At 41.4% G+C, this 17548-nt stretch overlaps 3 protein-coding genes across 3 annotated transcripts; 2 read left to right on the top strand and 1 right to left on the bottom strand.

Annotated features, from left to right (window-relative positions):
* The first annotated feature begins 1420 nt into the window (after positions 1–1420).
* LOC131979249 (olfactory receptor 6N2-like) lies at positions 1421–2366 on the top strand. Its single transcript, XM_059343192.1, has one exon. The coding sequence runs from the start codon at positions 1421–1423 to the stop codon at positions 2339–2341; it is 921 nt and encodes a 306-aa protein (XP_059199175.1). The 3' UTR covers positions 2342–2366.
* Positions 2367–8082: 5716 nt separating this feature from the next.
* Positions 8083–9193, bottom strand: LOC131978676 (trace amine-associated receptor 8a-like). The gene is made up of 2 exons (XM_059342388.1): positions 9018–9193; positions 8083–8899 (listed from the first exon to the last, which is right to left on the bottom strand). The coding sequence occupies exons 1-2, from the start codon at positions 9191–9193 to the stop codon at positions 8083–8085; spliced, it is 993 nt and encodes a 330-aa protein (XP_059198371.1).
* Positions 9194–13471: 4278 nt separating this feature from the next.
* LOC131978677 (olfactory receptor 6N1-like) lies at positions 13472–17394 on the top strand. Its single transcript, XM_059342389.1, has 2 exons — positions 13472–14375; positions 17351–17394. The coding sequence occupies exons 1-2, from the start codon at positions 13472–13474 to the stop codon at positions 17392–17394; spliced, it is 948 nt and encodes a 315-aa protein (XP_059198372.1).
* The last annotated feature ends 154 nt before the right edge of the window (positions 17395–17548 follow it).

Genomic DNA, 17548 nt, shown 5'->3' on the forward strand with positions numbered 1-17548 from the left:
TCTGGTGTTGTGGAGGAGAGAGACAAAGTTACACCGGCGTCTTGGTGGTGTTAGGAGCTAGCCTCTAGATGGATTCAACTGGATGCGATACGACTCCAAAACGGGTCCGTCCGCAACGGCTGCGTATCTCCGCAGTCTGTCAACACACACCGGATCTGTCTGTGATTAGCGCTGTTGCGGACAGCGGAGTCCTGACGACGCACGAGATCTCGTAAATTCACGCGTAATCAAGTGATATAACCGGATTTTCGGATCATTTGCTTTCAAACAACATTTATTGGACCATATTAGTAACTTACCAGCCACTCACATTACTCCTGCAATGGTTTTCCAAGCCATTTCCTTTTCATGGTTGTCTTTATATAAAGGACGTGACGGGTCATAGATAATTGTATGATTTTGGACCTCCAGAATCAACATCTCCTCATCCATGGTGTCAGTGGGGAGAAAAGACAAGTGAAAACCTCTAACCTGTTGACTTCAGGTCCCCGCCTATCATGACGTCTTCAAGTTGTGAAATAAAATACGCCGCGAACCTGAGGTATTTTCTTTTGAAAATATACCGGAAATTTTATTTTGTGTCTGTGCACGACTTCCTGCCCCGAACGATCTGCTCTGTGCTGAATTGATGCGCCGCGCTCCGTCATCCATCAGAAATAGAAGCTCTGCGCAAGTTTTGCGAGAGCTGACGGATGGCCCTGCGACGACAGACTCACTACGCAGCAGATACGGAGTCAGTGGAATCTCACACAGTGATTATGATGAATGCGTAACGGCTCCACCGACGGATCTGCAGCCGTTACGCATTCAGTGGAATTTCGGGGTTAAGTTGCCAGGATCAGGCAAAAGATGTTGTTGGTGAACTACAGACAGTAAGGAAAAAATTTGCAGACAAGGGGTTGTGGCAGACAGGATGTTAAACCGCATGCCTGAAATTTGACTGGCAACTGACAAAGGCCTTTGTTTGGGAGGAGAGACTCCAGCATTTCTGCATCTGTATGCTCAGGCTAGATGAGAGATTAGGGTAATAATATATATTTTTTAAGGTAAATCCATAGCAGGGAGAAGTGGCCACTTTTCTCATTTAGAGTAAATTTTGTTTGATCTAGAGCCCAACAAGTGTAAAAAGAGTAGTTTAGAATAAACCTATTGACTTTAGCGATAACTTTTTCCACCTCTGGCCTTTAGGTATACACAGTTTCATTAAGTTGTTTGTTACTGCTGAGCAGTTTTAATGAGATCCATGGAGGAAAAAAGCAATATGATAAAAATAACTGGGCACAGACTCAAACAGCTTACTTTGTTCTTGAGATGAACACTCACAAACTGTGTGTTTTAAGGTCAGGTAAATGAAAAACACTCCAGGTGACATGTTTACCTCTGTTCTTTCTTCATGATGTGCCTCATTTTTTTAACATCAATGGAAAATAAATTAAATGTAACATTCATAACTCTTGGTGGATACGTGGAAATGGAGAAATACAGATATGTTTATTTTGTGATTTTATTCATAGTATATATTCTCATAATATGCAGTAATTATGTTATTGTGTATCTTATCTGGATTCACCAAAACCTCCATGAACCCATGTACATTTTCATTGCAGCTTTGCTACTGAACTCTGTTCTTTTCAGCACGACTGTGTACCCAAAGCTTCTGACTGATATTTTATCTGATAAACTGAGGATTTCATATCCTGCCTGTCTGTTTCAGTTTCACATATTTTACTCTTTAGGAGGTTCAGAGTTTTTACTGTTGGCAGCCATGTCTTATGACAGATATGTGTCTATATGTAAACCTCTACAATATCCAACCATCATGACAAAAACAACTGTTAATTTGTTCTTAGTTTCAGCTTGGATTCTGCCAGCCCCACAAATGGCTGTTGCAACAAGTTTGAGTGCTCATAAAAAACTCTGCAGGTTTACTTCAGAAGGAGTTTTTTGTGATAATACAATTTATAAACTTCAATGTGTGGAAAGAAAAGCAGACATTATATTTGATATGATAGTTTTGCTGAATGTTGCAGTTGTCCCTGTGCTTTTCATACTTTTCACATACACCAGGATATTTTTAATAACCTATCGAAGTGGCAGAGAAGTCAGAAAAAAAGCTGCACAGACATGTTTACCTCACCTCATAGTTTTAGTCAACTTCTGCTGTTTGTGCTCGTATGATGTCCTTACAGCTCAGCTGAATTTGGACTTTCCAAAAACTATAAGATTAATAATGTCATTACAGATAGTAATGTATCACCCTCTCTTTAATCCTATCATGTACGGACTACAAATGAAAGAAATTTATAAACACCTGAAGAAGCTGTTTGGAAAAACACAGTAATGTATTGTTCTAACTGTTGTGCTTTCTTTGTTTTGTGTCCTGACTGGATCATCTCTCACTGCAACAATGTGATGATGAATAATGAGCAGTTATCTCTTCTGTAATGTAATAATAGAGCATATTTTAAATGCATTGTTAATTTGTTTGATAAATGCACTGAAATACTCACTAAACTTAAATTATTATGTTGACACTGTTTGCAAACACATGTTTTTATATCTATGCAAGTTAGTTAAAAATGATATAATGATATAAAAAAACAGTCCAGCTTTTTATTTACAGCACAACAGAACTGTATCAAAAAAGCCATTCATGTACCCATATACCATGTCCCAGAGATGTTTACCTGCAGCATGCAACTGCAGCACACAGAGAGGGAAACAGACAACTAGTCATGCAAACAACCTGTCTCTGGTTCCTGTTCATTATTATCGTTTATTATCAGGTTTCTTCAATGTTTGATTGAGTGGTTGAATAAGACAGACCCTGCTGTATTAGTGTGAGTATGTAGCTTGCGGTGACAGACAGGTCACTGCTGCCACACTCAGCTAATAAAAGGCTACGTGGGGAGATTCATGCTTTAGCTGTATTAGAGAAAAAATATTGTACCAGTTCCTTCTTTCCCAGCTTCGACAGGGACAAGAGGCCATTATCCATCAGAAACCTCGAACAAGTTGAAAAATGAAGTCAATGTGAAAGTGCCAAAAACCACAGTTGACTGCAGTCACTATTAGATATTTTAAAAGATATTAAATGAAATATTCCTCTTGCAAAACAGAAAGCCCATCATGCACAGAGAGCATGATGATCAGTGTCACTGTTGATCCCATAATGTGTTCTTAAATATGCTCACTCAAGTTAATCTGTGCTCTGCATTTGTCTTTTAACACATTCATTTTTAACATGTATAAATAACTTGAAAAATTATATCTTCAAACTTAACAAAAAACCAACAACACTGTAGGGGCCACAGGTATGCCACAAGTGTTTATTTGTATATAAGAACGGAATTTAATTAAAAAAAAATGCACCAGCACTTTCATTTCAGCCTCAAAAATGGAAAAAAAAAAACAACCTTAGTTAGTTAGATCTGGATATGAGCGGGGAGGGCAGCATTACAGTGGATATCGTATAGCCTGCCGGAGAAGAAGCAGGCGGCTCATCAGCAAGCGTGCTTTAGACCCAAGTCATTACTATTTTTCAAGAAAGTGACTGGAGACAAATCCAGCGACTCTCTTTTTAACGACCCGCTAACGAGCCGGAGACTTGTTAAGAAGAGCCGCCGTTAGCGGCAGTTAGCTCTGTAGCAGTACAGTGTGTATGTGCTGCTGCTACAGGAGGTGTTCTCTTAGCGATCTGTTTGTTTACAACAAGCACCGGACACTCTGTGTACAGTTAGCGCGTACCGTTAATTCACGATCGCTATGTTTATGATCAGCGGAGACACTGTGCATAATAATTAGCCATGCTGCTTTGTTTATGATCATTTGCTGTGCACAGTTAGCGACGGCGAAAACCATACATCACCTCCAGAGTCTCTAAATCGCTCTGGGGGCTAACTTGTTGTGGAGACACGCAGAGTGAGCGGACATTTGAGAGGGTGTGGCATGAAACTTTCCCAGTGGTAGTCGAAACACGGCTATAAGGTCCGTGCGTGGCTCTCCCACACGTCAACCTTACTGGGGATTTCCACCGGGCGCGGAACGGCTCCGCCGCGGGTTTGCTCCGTTGTCTGCCCGGCGTCAGTTCCCAACAACGCCCGCATCACTGCTGACGCTGCACCAAACCGCCTGTCCATCTCACGCTCCGTTCTACCCTCACTCGTGAACAAGACCCTGAGATACTTGAACTCCTTCGCTTGAGGCCGAGTATGCGGACACAGCTCTCACTTTGGTTATATAGGGACCGGATAGCTCGTAGCAACGAGCCCGGTACCCCATATTCCCGCAGTACCCCCCACAAGACTCCCCGAGGGACACGGTCGTAGGCCTTCTCCAAGTCCACAAAACACATGTAGACTGGATGGGCAAACTCACATGACCCCTCCAGAAGTCTCGCAAGGGCCAGGACGGAAGCCGCATTGTTCCTCCTGAATCTGAGGTCCGACAATCGGCCGGAGCCTCCTTTCCAGCACCCTGGAGTAGACTTTTCCGGGGAGGCTGAGAAGTGTGATTCCACGGTAATTGGAACACACCCTCCGGTCCCCCTTTTTAAAAAGGGGAACCACCACCCCGGTCTGCCACTCCACTGGCACTGTCCCAGACCTCCACGTGACACTGAAGAGGCGTGTCAACCATGACAGCCCAACAGTGTCCAGAGCCTTCAGCATCTCAGGGCGAATCTCATCCAACCCTGGCGCCTTGCCGCCGGGTAGCTTTTTGACTACCTCGGCGACCTCTGCCAGGGATACTGGTGAGTCTTCCCCTGAGTCTTCAGACTCTGCCTCCTCTACAGAGGAGGTGTTGGCTGGATTAAGGAGTTCCTCAAAGTGTTCTTTCCACCATCTTACAACATCCACAGGTCGGGTCAGCAGGTCTCCTCCCCCGCTGAACACAGCTTGGGCCATGCCCTGCTTTCCCTTCCTGAGACGCCCGAAGGTTTTACAGAACCTCTATGAGGCCGACCGAAAGTCCTCCTCCATGGCCTCCCCGAATTCCTCCCATACCCGAGTTTTTGCTTCAGCGACTGCCGCAGCTGCAGCCCTTCTGGCCGAACGGTACCTGTCTGCTGATTCCACAGACCCCTCGGCCAGCCAAGACCAAAAGGCCTCCTTCTTCAGCTTGACGGCCTCCCTCACCGCTGGTGTCCACCAGCGGGTTCTTGGGTTGCCGCCACGACAGGCACCGACGGCCTTCAGGCCACAGCTCCTACCAGCCGCATCAAAAATTGAGGCTTTGAACATGGCCCATTCGGACTCCATGTCCCCAGCCTCACCCGGGATGTTGGAGAAATTCTTCCGGAGGTGTGAGTTGAAGACCCTGCAGACAGGTAGACAGTAGACTTTCCCAGTTCACCCTCACTACACGTTTGGGTTTGCCAGGTCTGTCCAGTATCCTCCCCCGCCACCTGATCCAACTCACTTGGCCTGAATAAGAGTGTATTTGTCTAAGTGCATGTTTTTTTGGGGACTGTGGGAAGAAGCCGGAGGACCCAGGGAGAAACCATGCAAAATGGTCAGTTTCAGATAAATATAAAACCTCAGTGAACCTGCTTCTTCCCAGAGATGGCCCACTTTGTTTTGAATTGTTCATCGAGAAACAACTACTTTCCTGTCATGCCACCTACTGGTCTCTGCATGTTCCTGCACCAATAATCAACCCTAGAGAGGACACTGGAGCAGTGCCTTGCCTCCATCCAAGACAAAGACACTTTTATTTTGCTCTCAATAACCCTAACCCTAACCCATGCAAGAACATTTTCAGAATCTTATTTGAACCTCCTCTTTCTTCATAATTTGTAATTTATACAGGATGTTCAAACTTAAAATAATTTCAAAGTCATGAAATATACAATATGTTTGTGAAAAACTGCACATCACTCCCACAACAGGGTATGAACCACTTGAAAATTGTGTTTGTGCCAAAGAGAAAATTCTAAATTAATCGGTGAGCTACTTAAGATCAAATCTGATTCTACACTGTAAAAACAAAAGCAAAAGTTGTCGAACACTTACCATCAAATAAGTTAAGTTATTTACTGTGATATGAAATCACATCAGATTAATTAAGTGCATAGGTCATTACTCCATCTTCTCTGATACGTTCAGATCTGTAGGCTGCGAGACCAAGTGAGCAATAATCTGGACGTTTGGGAGAAAGTTATAGAGATTTATTATAGTTATTATTAACCACTGGGTACAAACTCTATTACACTGCAGGGTAAATTATTACCAAAAAAACTGAGCAAAACTCTTGACATTTCAGGGAAAATTGCATCACTTTATGAGTCTGATTTAATTAAAAATGATCTAATTACCAACAAACAGCCAAACTGCCCTTTTCCTTTGGCGTTTCCGATTTTTGGGGTTATTTAAATAAATGTGGGGCAAAACCATGCATTCACTTTGGAAATCAGCAGTTTTACGTAAACATCATTTACCTTCATACAAATCTTAAGAGTGAGTTATTTTCTCTTGCAAAAAATAAATGATAAAATCCTATTACAGTGAAATCCATTCTGTAACATATTGAGATATATTCTATGTAAAACCAACAATAAACAGCAGATATTGTACAGATTGTGCAATAACAATGCCGTCCATGCATAAATGCAAAGAGCAGTGTGTTTATACTTTACACAGACTGACAGTGTTCATCACATTGCAGAATGACTCCATCTATTTTTTTTTTATAGCAAAAATATTATTAGTCACTCCACACACTTTAGCTTTCATTTTCGATTTCAGATGATTACAGATATTGACAACTGAATTTCTAAAGATTGAAAAAAGGATTGTGACTATGGTGGGTACTCCTTTTTTTGATATCTAAAAATTTTATTCTGACTAGTTGGATTTAAAATTACAGATTTCTGAAAAAAATGGATACTAATGAGTCAAATTTTCACTTGTTTCACTGGTATTTTAGATATCTTAAATTATATTCGTAGTAGTTACAATTCGTGCCGACATTATTACTATTAATTAAATTTATATCATTATGATGTCTGTAAAGTAAGAACAAATGTAGATTTTCTAAAAGAAACAGCGTGAATTAACATATTGACAAGTCAGCATTGAGCTGAAGATCTATCACAATATTATGATGGATATGTTGACTTGGAATTGTAACATGTCAATATTTATGCACATCTGTAACTGAGAATTTTTAATTAACATATTACATATTTTCAATGAACATTTCCACTAGAGAGAAAAGAAATGTTGATATCGAGAATTAACATTTTGAATGGTGAGACCTGAGTTGTTGATATCTTTATTAGAAACGTGAATCTTTTTTTAATTTAACCTTTATTTAACCAGGGAATATCCCATTGAGATTAAGAACCTCTTTTTCAAGGGAGCCCTGGCCAAGAGGCAGCACACACAAAATACAGTTACATATTTACATAAGACACAGACCTTAAACCTGTTATGAGAAACAAGTTCATATTGTGGAATTGGCCTCAATAACTCTGTTTGGATTTAAAAGTGCTCAAAGGAACTAAGTCAGTTAGTTTCCAGTCTTGCTGTAGCATATTCCAGCATAAGGTGCAGAGTAAACAAATGCCCTTTTACCCAACTCCGTACGAGCAGCAGGGACAGACAAATTACATCATGGAAATGTTGGGTTAGAAAAAAAACTTGTGAAAAAAGTTTTTATCTCTATAACTTTAATAACCTTAACTGCTGAAATGTTAGAAGTGCTCTTTCTCCATCTGCAGCATGTTGGCCTCACAAGAGTCAGCCTGCAGGATCGGAAGTGTTGCAATGAGGTTAAGTGACTTAAACAGGAAACAGTAAAATATGTATTACACATTGAAACACAACTTCAACAATACCAAGAGTCCTGGCTGGTTACAGCTCAGAATTTTTAGCAGTTACTTTCACTTGCTGGAGTGTGACAGCTACAACATGAGACCTCATGGTACGAGCCTGAGACACAGCCACCACAAACACTCTCATATACAGAAATATGATGACAGTGACCGGATAAAAATAAAGGTCAAAATGACATCTGCAAGTCTTGCAACATAATCAATAACATCCACACCCTCTCCAGAGCAGAAAGCATGCAGTGTCTCTACAGTATGTTGGCCTCACACGAGTCAGTCTGCAGGATCTTTAGTGTAACAATCAGCTTAATAGATTTTCTGAACCAGGGGTAAAAAAGGGCATAGATCAGAGGGTTCAGACAGGAGTTGAAATAGAACAAAGTTATCACAAAGGCAGCAGATGAAGCACTGAGCATGGTGTCCTGGCCTGTTAGTGCAACACAAAAATATGGGCAAAGACATATTAGAAACACAACTACAACAACACCGAGAGTTTTGGCTGCTTTCATCTCCGATTTCTGTGCAGTTACTTTCTCTGAACCCTGAAGTGTGACGGCTGCAACATGAGACCTCATGGCACGAGCCTGAGACACAGCCACCACAAACACTCTCAAATACAGAACTATGATGACAGTGACAGGCCCAATAAAGGACAAAATAACATCTGCAATCCCTGCAGCATAATTAATAACAAACACACACTCTCCAGCAAAGGAGTTATACCTGCCTGGGTGTTTTAGACTATCAGTCATCATAAGAGCGTTGTATAAAACAGAGCAGATCCAACACAGGCAAATACAGACTGTAACTCTACTCACAGTGACCTTGGTGGAGTAATGCAGAGGATCACAAATAGCCACATATCTGTCAGCTGATATGAGCACCATGGTTCCTACTGATGCAGAAGTAATAATGTAGTCCAAAACACAATACAGGACACACATGAGGTCACCGAAGAACCAGCAGCCGCCTATGAGAGAAATTTGAAAGAACACGAGGAGACCCACGAAGCAATCTGAGACAGCCAGAGAGAGGAGGAGGAGGTTGGTGGGAGTGTGGAGCTGCCTGGAGAGGAAGACCAGCAATGAACATGTTAGAAAATATCTGATTCAGACAGGACACAAGCAGTGACTGAGATAAAACAACACTATTTTCCACTTTTTAAACACCAAGTCTGCTGTACCTGAAGTGTGAGATGGAGATGATGACGAGCAGGTTGAGGGCTGCGATGAGCAGAGCGATGAAGGACAGAACGATGTAAGACAGTATGACCTCAAAATGAGGACGGTGTGGCTTCTTGCAGGAGACGTTGAGGAGCCGTGGGAAGCAGAGTTCCACTTCCTGCAGGATCTCCGACATCACAAAGAGAGAAGAAGAGAGGCTTGTTGGACCAAAGCTCTGTGCTGAAGCCAAATTGCAGCTGTCCTCCCTGCCCTGTGCTCTCTTCCCTATTATCACAACCAGCTGTAAGCTGGAACCATTTATGGCACAAGTGTACATTGATTTGACTGGAGACGTAAATGTAAATTGGTCTAACACAGCCAATGCAGCACTGACAGTACAAGGTTTGTAGTTGTCAGGGGTTCTCCCCAGTGTGTCATTCCTCTAAAAGTGTCCAAAGAAGGAGTTGGTCCGCGTGTGCGCGCGTGTGTTTGAAGCATGTGTATGCATGTGTGAGGAGTGTGCGTGCTTACGCGCATGTGTGTATCTGTACCTGTAATCACATCAAAGATCAAAGGCAATCAGATCAAAGCAATCAACAGAATTAACCGACCCCTGCCAATGTCCCGGAAGAGTGACAGCAGCCAGAGGTGGACAGACTTTCTGGCCTCGAACAGAAAGCATTTTTGGCAAAACCATAATACCTATCATTGATCCGACTTCACTTTGAGCGTCCTGAGTTCTTCCTGAACGTCTACATATGATTTTTTAAAAGAAAAATGAAAAAATAGCTTTGTTAGAGCGATCTAAAAAAACTGTTACTTCTCCCTTTTTTCATAAATCTTCCGGCGATTTTAATATGGGAGCCAATGAGGCTGTTGGTGTGTGTTGGTGGCGCATCTGTGCATCCTACACCCAAACTATAACTCTGACAGCTTTACCAGAGGATTGTGAGTGAGAAGACTAATTTTCCTACGTTTCTATCTATAAATTATTTCTGTAGAGTGGAATTTGCGGCCTGGAGCGCGGTTTTCAAATTTATTTTTTGACAATTTTTTCTCTCCCTCTACACTCTGGCGATGATGTCACACACTGTGACACGAACATTCCGTGCAATACACACCCATTATAATCTCAGAATTTCTCCAAAAATGATCATGGTCATTGAACAGGGATTGATAAAAAACTATATGACCTATCGAAACGTGGATTAATACACCGATACACAAGACTTGTGTCTACTGTTTAAAGTTTAAATGGAGTCTCTAGATGAAATTATGCCGGAGCAGTAGACGTTTAAAAATCTCCAATTATTGTTCTTTTTCGCTTATTTTTTGTCGGCTGTCCCATTCATTTCAATGCAAAATTTTGGGCAGTTTTTCGCGAGAGAAAAGTAATAGCACACCGATCCCGATCAAACCGCACATTTTGATGTATAATCTATAAATGATTATAATTCTAGTAGCGGGACGAAATTGCGTCCAGAAGAGGAAGAAGAAAAAATCCACAGTATAACAGTAGTGCAGCACTGGTCCCTACAGCTATTGATGTATGGGACCAGTGCTCGGTGCGATTGCCCCGAGGCCCTAATTACAGAGCAAAGAAATTTCCTGCAGTCAGCTATAAACAAGTCTCACCTCGTCTGCTGCAGGACGCATTTTGGCCTCTGCAGCATCTTTATATCGTTGAACCTTGTGCTTTTCATATCGTCGCTCGGTGAGTTTGTTATTTGACTTGTTTGAGACATGAGTGTAAACAATGGGCCCATTAACGTTACATTTTGTTATCTACCAAAGCTGACTTTTCCTTTACACAGACTCAGGGTCTTGCATGCCAACTAACCATTCCCTTTTTAACCTGACACAACAACACACGATCATGTACAATACAGTTTAAATTGGATTTTGAACAGACAAAATGTAAATATAGTATAAGAAATGTAAATATAGTATAAGAAGTTAATGCATGATCTGGTTACAAATAGTACTTCAGTTCTCATGGGAAAGGAAAAACTCATTATACAAGTCAGCTTAGCATATCCAAAGCGGATGCTCTGGTTGATATGATAACATTAGAATAGGAATCTGACCTCCCAAGTGTGCTCTTATATCAAAAGTGGAACATAACAGTAGGCTAGTGACAATGCCCCTCAAAATTTGAGGTACCCCTACTGGAGGTAGAACAAAACATGACAATGTTTTTCCTCTTCTCTAAGGTCTCCCATATATGAAATGGGTTCTTAGGTTAAAATATTTTACTGCAAACATTGTTAAATTGATACATATTGTCATACACCCCAAATCCAAATAAGAACAAAAATATAGCCTGGCCGTATGGGAGTTAAGACATATCATCTTGTGGAAATTAATAACACAAGCTCTGACAGCTTTGAAACCTGACATAATTGTGGTCAGGAAGTTGCTATACCTATTAGAAAAAACTGGATGTGAATATTTTGATGTATGTAAAATATAGAGACCTATGAACACTTGCCTAAAATAAGCGGACATACGAAAAATGAATATCTATGCAGAATATTCTTATTTACTTTGTAGTTGCTCTGCCAGGGATTGTCATAGAAACACACATGATGGCTTGTTGGAAAGATGGACATGTGCTGAATCCAGTGATACCAAATGTGTATGTATAGGTATGAATATAGCATGCATAGGTAGCATGTTACATCACTAAATGTATGAGGTGTCCCGTATGAAAGAAAGTGAAACATTGACACATGGTTGTGCTGAGTCCAGCAATGCCAAATATGTAAATAGTATATATAATATGTTGCATTGCATAGCAATGTACTGTACTGTATTGTTTGACATCACCGGGGGGTGGGGCTTACAGCTCAGCAATAGCACACAAAGGAGACAAGGTGACAGGATTGTAGTTCGGCAAATCAAACAAATGTTCATCAAACAAAACACTCTGAGGAGGAATGAGCCCTCTCCTCACATTAAACTCCCCAGCTCTTTGGCTGGTGTTCTTCATGGGCTGTTTTTGGTCCCCGTAACTCATCTGCATTATAATCTGTGACATATATGAGCAGTCTGGGAAAGAGCAAGAGCAAAACTCAGTGCAAGTCAAGCCCACTGAAAGACACTGGCATTTACTGGTTTCATTGCATTTTCCATCTTTACAGTACAGGTGGGTGATGTCTCAAACGTCTTTATGTGCTGGTGCCTTCTGGAACATGATAGGTTCAATGGACCCATCCTGTCTGAGCCTCCATCCTCTACCAACTGGGTTCCAGAGATGAGGCACAAACCTGCAAGCTACAAAGACAACACAAGGCTTTGTCTCCTCAGAGTTGTTCTGATCATTGGAATTGTGTGTCACCATTGGCATCTGTATCTGTTTTTGATACCTAAAATAAATCCTGCACAAGGCTGTAATTCGAATCGACCTGGTCGTCAAGTGTTTTTCTTTAAAGATTTACTACTACAACCACCTTTTTAGAGGAATTCAAATTGCGTGGCACCTCAACACGTATTCAGGCAGAATAAAAACATTTTTCTTTATCTCCACCATGTTTTAGCCTCCTTTTAAGAACTCAGGCAGACATAAATTTGTTCAAACCCCCTCCTTCACAAACACACACACACACACACACACACACACACACACAGTGGTGGTACAGATTGTTTGATTGGTATATTTAATTTATTGGATCACATAGAAAAGGACATTTGAGATTGTAATGAACATATTTTAGCAGAGCCATTTTTTCAAAAACAAAGACACCGAATGTGATTTATTGAATCTTTTTCTGATAACTTTACCAAGTTGTGAATTGTTTTTTGCTGCGAGAACCGGCCCCCTGAGTCCAGCAGACATAAGTTGTTTGGGTCATGCAGTAATGATATGTATGAAATGGCTGCAGCATCTGGGGTCACTGGTTACAGTCAGCTTACATCACCTCTGGGTTGGTTGTTGTTGCTTTTAGGGGAAGATAAGAGTTCAGCAGTCGCCTCAGTGTAGATCAGACTGGGAGATGATGCTAGTCTGTCTAAGGTCTGTATCACTGATACTGAGGAACAGCAGTGAACAACATGCAGGGTCTGTAAAGTCTTTGAGCCACGTTCATTGAACAAGTAATTTCAGTTGTGAACAGGAACATGAAGGACTTTTATGTTTAATGGCTGTTTGATTCTTTGTGCTGAAATATTTTTAAAACATTCATGATGAGAAATGTGAGCTTGGTTGTGTTCTTCATGCAAGCAACCTTTTTTCACTCTTGTGTATTTTTTGGACATATATATTTGAATTACCTGAAATGTGTCAGTTATACTAAAGATAGGGGGATACAACTGGTAGAGATGTGCATCTTACGTAATGTAGGTACATGCAGGATAATGTGTTGTTGAAATAAGTGTTGAGTTCGACAGTTTAACCTGTTATTCTCTCTCAGTTTTAACCTGTTTCTATCTTTCCCTCCATCACTCTCTTCTTCCAGCTCTGCTGTTAACAGACATGAAGAGCAACAGCAGCCTGAATCCTTTATACATTCAGTTCACTCTGTTTGCAGACTATGGGCCCCTCAGATATCTCTTCTTTATTCTGTGTCTGTTGATCTACATGACTATAATCTCTGCTAATGTTGTCATTATTCTGACAGTCTGCCTGGAGAAGTCTCTGCATCAGCCCATGTATATTTTCATCTGTAGTCTGTCTTTGAACTCTCTGTACGGCTCGGCCGGCTTCTTCCCCAGGTTTCTGTTTGACCTTCTGTCTGACACTCACTTCATCATACTGCCTTTGTGTATTCTGCAGATGTACGTTATTTACAGCTATGCAGCATTTGAGCTGACTATTCTCGGCATCATGGCCTATGATAGACTTGTTGCTATTTGCCAGCCTTTACATTATCACAGTAAAATGACGGTGAAGAAGGTGACACAGCTTCTAGTAAGTGCATTTCTCTACCCTGCTGTTGGTTTAGGCTTCTGTGTTTATCTTATTGTTCGATTACCGTTGTGTGGAAATAAAGTTCACAGGGTTTTCTGCTCTGTGATTCACCTCTCCTGTTTGGAAAGAAATCTGAATAACAAAATGGGTAGTTTTTACCACCTAACAGCTTTCTTCACCCCCTTATTCCTTATCCTGATCAGCTATCTGCGTATTCTGCTCGTTTGCAGGAGAAGCTCGTCTGAATTCAGAGGAAAGGCGTTACAAACCTGCCTGCCTCACATTGTAACATTTGTAAACTATTTCTTTTCTGTGTTCTGTGAACTTTTGCTGAGTCGGTTTCTAGCTGATGACGTGAATCCGATTGTTATTGTTGCTTTATCTCTGGAGTTTTTGATCATTCCTCCCATCACTAACCCTTTAATTTACGGCCTGAGTCTGCCTCAGATCAGACGACTGATTTTAAGATCCTTTTAGGATTGGTTGTTCATTTATTTCAAGAAATCAGAATTTATTTGAAGAAAATAGACCCACTGCCCCCTGACACATTAAGTATGTTAATATGTTTTATATGCAGGATCCAAAACATTAGAGTAAAATATATCTTAACTTCTCATATGTGAATTATTATATGTGACAAAGCTTGAATGTTAGTTCTGTGTGTGATCCACTCTGTTTCCATTTGTCACCAGTCGTGTTCTTTATGTAATTACAAATAATAATGAATGCCCAAAATGTGCTGTAATTAAGCAGTGTGTGTGATTTATTTCTCATGAAAATTGTGTTGTTTGTATTTGTATGAAGTTATCAGCACTCTCACCTCACAGCTAGAAGGTTGCCGGTTCGACTCTTCTGTGTGGAGTTTGCATGTTCTCCCCGTGTCAGCGTGGGTTCTCTCTGATTCTGTGGTTTTTGATGGTTTCATAGTTTTAGTCTCCATCACATTAACTGTTGGGATCAGAGACCTTATTGTCGTTAGTTCTTGGTGAACTGACACACAGTTATGCTGCTCCAATTAGTTGTTATTCCCAACTTTACTTAAGAAATTCATTCATTCATTATCCTTATCCGCTTATCAATTACAATTATTTCCTATCTCCATCATTTTTGTTTTAGCCTCCTTTTGAGAACTCAGGCGGACACATGTATTTGTTCAACCCCCTCTGTCACACACACACACACACACACACAGTGGTTGGCTTGTTAAAAAACAAAGACATCGAATGTGATTTATTTCATCTTTTTCTGATAACTTTACCAAGTTGTGAATTTTTTTTCAGCTTACATCACCTCTGGGTTGGTTGGTGTTGCTGTTAAAAATACATCTGAATACTGTTCTGGGACCACAGATGCACCACAAATGGATTTAGCTTGTTTGTGATGTTGGACTGATTTTGACAGCCACCAAACTCAGTTTCCCAGGATCCCTCACAGTTAGGGAGGCTTAAGAAAAGCTAATATAAGTGAAATCTCATTATATAAGATGGGTAAATTCTAGGGGTTTGAGATTAAATTTGACGATATTTCTCGTTGCGGTAAAAATCAGTCTCGCGAGATTTGTGACTTATCAAACTTCTATTTGTGACCTGTGGGGAGAGTAAAATGAAAAGAGGAAGAGGAGGAGAAGCAGCAAGCAGCCAGAATGACGTCGCAGAGGCTCGTTAAGAAGAGTAAGAACGAATCGAAGCGGCAGCAGTCTCTCCCAGCTGCAGAGCTGGAGTCTGCAAATTGCTAACAGGCAAATAGTTAGCTCTGTAGCAGTACAGTGTGTATGTGCTGCTGCTGCAGGAGGTGTTCACTTAGCGATCTCTGTTTGTTTACAACAAGCACCGGACACTCTGTGCACAGTTAGCGATGCTGGTTAATTAAAGATCGCTATGTTTAATTCGCCATGCTGCTTTGTTTTGATCAGCTGCTGATGTTATTCAGTTAGCGATGACGGATCACGGTCGAAACTGTTGCTAACGTCACCTCCGGGGTCTCATTAATCCCTCTGGGGGATATTTTAACTTTTATAAATTTTAGTTTTAGTTTCAATTTGTGGAAGAAGAAGTTTATTAAAAGCTCATATCTACATCATGCATGTAAAGAGTTATAATAAAACATTTCAAAATGCATGTGCAACTCGGTTAAATAAAAGTCTGTTGGTCCAGTCATATATTGTGTCATTGTAGTTTTCTTAAGATCTCGTCTCGTTCTCGTGAACCCAATATCGTGTCTCGTCTCGTGAGCTGAGAGTATCGTCACACCCAGAGTAAATTCCACAAAGAAGTGTAAAACCAGTGGCAGCTGGTGAAAAAATATTCTAGGTGAGGCTGTGCCATATTCTGGAGTAGATTTGAGGATGCTGATTGGCTAAATTGTATGTCAAACATTCATACCCTTGGTTGACCTGCTACATAGAACTGCCATCTCGGGGCGATTTCTCCATCGCCCCAGACCTGCTGAGACATGCAGACAAGGGAAAGCATAGTGCTGCGCAGTTGATTTTTTAATATATTTTGCACATAATAATTGATGTATTCCATTATCTAAACACACAAATATTTAAAATATGAATAATTTATTATTATAATTTTAAATTTTATTGTTGTGGTTTAGGGAGGGCGGCGCCCTACCGCCCTCTATTGGCCAGCTGCCACTGTGTAAAACCTCTATAATTTATCATTTATATACAATCTAGCTAAAGCTATTCACAGGTTCACCAGATGCAGCCTCCTGGTGTCAGGGATGACTACATCAAACTCTGTCAGGGATTAATAGAAGAATTCTCTTCTACTGTTGATGACATCATTGGTTGCAGCCCTACAAATCAAACATTCCCATCATCAGAATCCGAGGGATTATTAAAATCATTTGAGACTTGTATACTTTCAGGGAAAGAATGCACCAGGCTAAGAGGAAGACAGTAACTTTAAGGCCTTATCCCTGCAGAAGCTTTACCCATGATACTTGAACTCCTTCACTTGAGGCAGTACGTCTGTCCCCACGCAGAGGGGGCAGTCCACCGTTTTCCAGCAGAGAACCATGGCCTCAGACTTGGAGGTGCTGACTCTCATCCTTACCCCTTCGCACTCGGCTGCAAACTGCCCCAATGAGTGCTGGAGGTCCCGGTCTGATGAAGCCAAAAGAACCACATCATCTGCAAAAAGCAGAGATGCGATTCTGAGGTCATCAAACCGGATCCCTTCCTCCTCCCGGCTGCACCTCGAGATCCTGTCCATGAAAACCACAAACAGAATCGGAGACAAGGGGCGACCCTGGCGGAGGCCAACACCCACTGGGAACGTGTTTGGCGTTGTGCCAAGTATGCGGACACACCTCTCACTTTGGTTTGATATATATATATATATATATATATATATATATCGTAGCAACGAGCCCGGTACCCCATATTTCCGCAGTACCCCCCACAAGACTCCCCGAGGGACACGTTCGTAAGCCTTCTCCAAGTCCACAAAACTCAAAAAATGAGCAAACTCCCATGACCCCTACAAAAGTCTTGCAAGGGCAAAGAGCTGGTCCATTGTTCCTCGGCCAGGATGAAAGCCGCATTGTTCCTCCTCAATCTGAGGTTCGACAATCAGCCGAAGCCTCCTTTCCAGCACCCTGGAGTAGACTTTCTCAGGGAGGCTGATCAGT

This window comes from Centropristis striata, chromosome 10 (assembly GCF_030273125.1).
Source record: "Centropristis striata isolate RG_2023a ecotype Rhode Island chromosome 10, C.striata_1.0, whole genome shotgun sequence".
Taxonomy (NCBI): domain Eukaryota; kingdom Metazoa; phylum Chordata; class Actinopteri; order Perciformes; family Serranidae; genus Centropristis; species Centropristis striata.